This window comes from Octopus bimaculoides, chromosome 6 (genome assembly GCF_046866305.1).
Source record: "Octopus bimaculoides isolate indiv1 chromosome 6, ASM4686630v1, whole genome shotgun sequence".
Taxonomy (NCBI): Eukaryota; Metazoa; Mollusca; class Cephalopoda; order Octopoda; family Octopodidae; genus Octopus; species Octopus bimaculoides.
The window spans coordinates 2,638,968-2,639,756 of record NC_142933.1 but is presented as its reverse complement, the minus strand read 5'-3'; the positions used below and the strand labels follow the sequence as shown (position 1 = coordinate 2,639,756).

The 789-nt window shown below is 48.9% G+C and overlaps 1 protein-coding gene across 2 annotated transcripts in view; it reads left to right on the top strand.

Moving 5' to 3' along the window:
• Positions 1-630: 630 nt before the first annotated feature.
• The window catches only part of LOC106872072 (RNA-binding protein Musashi homolog 2), a 297,794-nt gene continuing 297,635 nt past the window's right edge, over positions 631-789 (top strand). For both annotated transcript variants that reach the window (XM_014918924.3, XM_089353366.1), the window contains exon 1: positions 631-771. In XM_014918924.3, coding sequence (XP_014774410.1) covers positions 710-771 — 62 coding nt within the window. In that variant the 5' untranslated portion in view covers positions 631-709. The remainder of the gene's footprint in view (positions 772-789) is intronic.

The following is a 789-nucleotide window of genomic DNA, read 5'->3' as shown; positions in this document are numbered from 1 at the left end:
GATAGAGAGACAAATGAGGAGAGAGATAGAGGCACAGAAAGAGAGAGAGAGAGAGAGAGAGAGAGAGAGATAGAGAGAGAGAGAGAGAGAGAGAGAGAGAGAGAGAGAGAGAGAGAGAGAGAGAGAGAGAGAGAGAGAGAGAGAGACTATCTGTGTTGGCTGTCAGTGTGTGTGTGTGTGCGTGATAGTCAGGGAAGATAGAGCAGAAGCTAACTCCTCCTCCTCCTCCTTCTGATTCTCCTCCTCCAGCGTAAAGCTCTAGTAAAAGCTAGTAGTAGTATTGTGCGTGTATGTGTGTGTGTGTGGAAAGAGAGAGATTGAGAGAGAGGGGGGACAGAGAAAAAGGGAAAGAGTGAAAGTAGAGAGAGTAGCAGGGTGAGAGTTAAGCTGTAAGGCAGTAAAGTGAGTGAGTGAATACGTGAATGAGTGAGTGAGTGAGTGAAACTGAGCTCAGCTTTTTCAACGGTCTAAGCGGCCCCCACGTGCGCTTGCAAGAGAGGACAGACAGACAGACTGACTGACAGACAGGCAGACTGGCAGGCAGGCAGGCAGGCAGGCAGACAGGCCGACCGACCGACCGACCGACCGACCAACCGACCGACCGACCAACCGACCGACAGACAGACAGACAGACAGAGAAGAAGAAGAAACCGTGAACGACGTAGGATTTTTAGTTTAGCCGTAGTGTTTGGACATTTTTTACAAAAATATGAAGATGGACTCTCAAACTCCACAGACAAACTCAACTGACGAAATCCCCAACGATCCGGGGTATGTATAAAATGTTGA